The 3,205-nt window shown below is 42.8% G+C and overlaps 1 protein-coding gene across 1 annotated transcript in view; it reads left to right on the top strand.

Moving 5' to 3' along the window:
• The window catches only part of LOC113240194, a 124,054-nt gene extending 121,763 nt beyond the window's left edge, over positions 1-2,291 (top strand). The window contains exon 36 of the mRNA XM_026477444.1: positions 1,616-2,291. Coding sequence (XP_026333229.1) covers positions 1,616-2,291 — 676 coding nt within the window. The remainder of the gene's footprint in view (positions 1-1,615) is intronic.
• The last annotated feature ends 914 nt before the right edge of the window (positions 2,292-3,205 follow it).

The raw sequence follows: 3,205 nt of genomic DNA, 5'->3' as shown, positions 1-3,205 counted from the left end.
CGTACCGCGTCTTACGGACAGGAAGACATAAAAGGACAACGGTCGGAGTTATCATCGGCTAACAAATCGAAGTCGCAACCGAAGAACGCGACTTACGGTTTTACTATTCCTGCCAAAGGGGCAGCATCGCCGGGGCTCAGTCGTATTTGCTGCTTTGACATTGTAACCGAGCAGTCGCAAGAGGCTGTACCCTATTTACTACTGCCACCACACTCCGATTCGTCTACATCTAGTGATAGTAACACGTACATGTTATACACACTGTGAAATTGTTCGAGATGGCTTGTTTTTTTATCGACTTAATTTTTAGTTTGCATGTTTCGATTCTTGCCTCAATACACTACAATATGTTAACTATAGTATAATGTATTAGTTAAATTAAATAAGTGTGCTTATGTATTTATACCGTAATAAACATTGTAATTATGTATTTATACCGTAATAAACATTGTAATTTTTTTTGTTGTAATATTTTTTTAATTTTCACTCCGATCTTTTCTTGTTGGTACCCATTTGTGGTTCATGCGAAGGAAAATATTTTTCGTGGAAGTTGATTACTTACTAAAAGATTCTATTTAATGGGCATTTCTCCAAGAGACTTTTAATTTCAGCAGAAACATTGCGCAATAACGATATAGAACTGAAAATTACATAAGATTCCGTTAATTGGGTAACAAGATTCCTAACAGTTCCTGACATATTTGATCCACCAAATTCAGCTTCTATCGAAATCCGAAAGTCAGAAATAATGCACCAAAGGCATAACTGCATTTACTTCTTTACTGCATTTACTGCATTTACCCGCGGATAGCTATACGTTTGTGAGTGAGGCACATGGGTGTCGCCGCCGTTGGCTCGACCACTGTTTACTCACCGGCGCGGCGCGACTTACTGTAGTGACCGCTTCGGTGTTGTATGATGTTTATTGGTCGGATCATTATCCATTATTAATTGAATGCAATATAGATTTGATTGTACCTAAAATACTGAATTATAAAATGTCTAACAATAAAGTAATTTGGAGGGAAAGAGATGATGAACAAATATTAATTATACTGTAATTTAAATTCTAATTAAAAATTTTTAATTCGAATATTGTAATTTAAAGCTAAAAGAATTTATTTTACCTAATGAATTGACTGAATGTGCTTCCAATTTCTGTTCCATTGAAAACCATAAGTTATTAATAGATACTATTTATCATGATATTGTAGGTATACTTACAGAGGCTTCAGAACGTAGTTTTAAGCAGTCTAAGGATGGAGGGCATATGAACAAGCATATATATATACCTGGTTGGAACAAGTACGTCAGCGGTGCGCAAAGGGAGGCTCGGCTTTGTTATGAAATGTGGTTATTGTACGGTAAACCAACTAGTGGACATATTTACAATCATATGTATCAATCTAGGAAACTTTTTAAAGGCAAACTTAAATACTGTCAGAAAAATTCAAAACAAATAAAAATGGACATTATTGCAAATTATCACTCATGTAAGAATTTCGGTAAATTGGAAAAACACAAACAAATTAAATCCAAAACCGAGTCTTCCTGTGAGTGTCGCTGGCGTGCATGATTCCGCTGAGATAGCGAACGCGTTTCAGCGCCATTTCAGGATAAGCTCACCACTCGTGCCTGTGCTGCGGGTGCCCGTTGCGGGGTCTAGTTCGGATGTATTAAGTATTAGATTCTCACCCAAGGAAGTGCATTCCATAATAAACAAAATGGAGAGGGGAAAGTCTCCAGGTCACGACGGCCTCAGCATCGAGCACCTGAGGTACGCTGGTGTGCACTTACCTAGAGTTATGGCGTTGTTTTTCAAACTTTGTATGAGTCATGGTTATCTACCTGATGATTTAATGTACACAATGGTTGTACCAGTGATAAAGAATAAAACTGGCGATGCTTCTGACTTGTCCAACTACAGGCCGATATCCTTGGCTACTGTGATAGCAAAGGTATTGGGTGGACTGCTTGACAAACACCTGGATAAAGTAGTCAACTTGCATGACTCTCAATTCGGTTTTCGGCCCGGGTTGTCCACAGAGAGCGCTATCCTGTGTCTCAAGCAGACTGTCCAGTACTATGCCTGTTACCTGGACTTGTCGAAGGCATTTGACCTAGTATCGTACAATACTCTGTGGCACAAGCTAGAGTGTGAGACTAATTCATCACATGAGTTAACAGCAATATTTAAGTATTGGTACAGCCATCAAAGGAATAGAGTAAGATGGGCAGATGCTCAGTCAGACGTGTACAAATTGGAGTGCGGAGTTCGGCAGGGGGGTTGAGTTCGCCGCGGCTCTTCAATTTGTACATGAACGGGCTGATGGATGAGCTCAGCAGCTCCAACGTTGGTTGCCATATTGACGGGGTCTGTGCCGCTATTTAAAACATCCGTTCCTCCCCATTGTCGATCTTGGTATTGTTACATAACGTACACGCCATAGCGTAGAACTTTTTCTTCATCTTCATTGTCATTAAGGTTACTTACTTAAAATTGCTTCTTTTAAGACTGGGTCCTCCGGTTCTCGTCTACATAACGGGCTAGGTCTCTTCTTATTGCGTGGTGGTCAAAGGTAGTATAGAATAATTCATTTGTTTTGTGAGCAATTGCTCTTTATAGGTAGTTTCCGTCTGTTTGCATTTGAACTATTCAGGTCAGGACAGGTCATGGCTGGCGATGGTCTCCTTCTGCGAGGACGTGATGTCGCAAAGGAGGCGGTCAAACGCGTCCGCGAAGACAGCGCCCTCTCGGACCCCATTCGGCGTCGGCGGAGAGGACGCACGCGACGGCTCTTTGCCGACCGCCTGCGTCCCATCAGCCACCAGCACGGTGCAGGGTTGGAAGACCCTGTCCCTGCATTACACAGGCTTCCGCCGCCGGTAGATGCCCCAAATGTTCCGGGGCATCTCCGTGCAGGTCGCCCCCCATGATTATGGATGGTGTACGGGTCCGCCCAAAAGCGGACCTGCACCACCGGAGTCGCAGTGGCATCTGAATGGGACTCCGCGGCTCTGGCGCCAGGTGCGCGCAGGAACATCTTGGGGTTTTTAGTGGGTATGCTCTTGGAGACCGACATAGTCCCCAGGAGAGAGTCCGACATATCTCCGTCGTCTCCCAGCAGCGGGGAATACGTAACACATTTTCCTCGCGGTAATAAAAAAGTTAGGCTTGTACATAGGTTAGTTTCTAGTTTTGATG

This window comes from Hyposmocoma kahamanoa, unplaced genomic scaffold (assembly GCF_003589595.1).
Source record: "Hyposmocoma kahamanoa isolate Upper Pololo Valley unplaced genomic scaffold, ASM358959v1 100021, whole genome shotgun sequence".
Classification (NCBI taxonomy): domain Eukaryota; kingdom Metazoa; phylum Arthropoda; class Insecta; order Lepidoptera; family Cosmopterigidae; genus Hyposmocoma; species Hyposmocoma kahamanoa.
The sequence above is the reverse complement of the archived record's forward strand: the minus strand, read 5'-3'. Positions and strand labels throughout refer to the sequence as shown.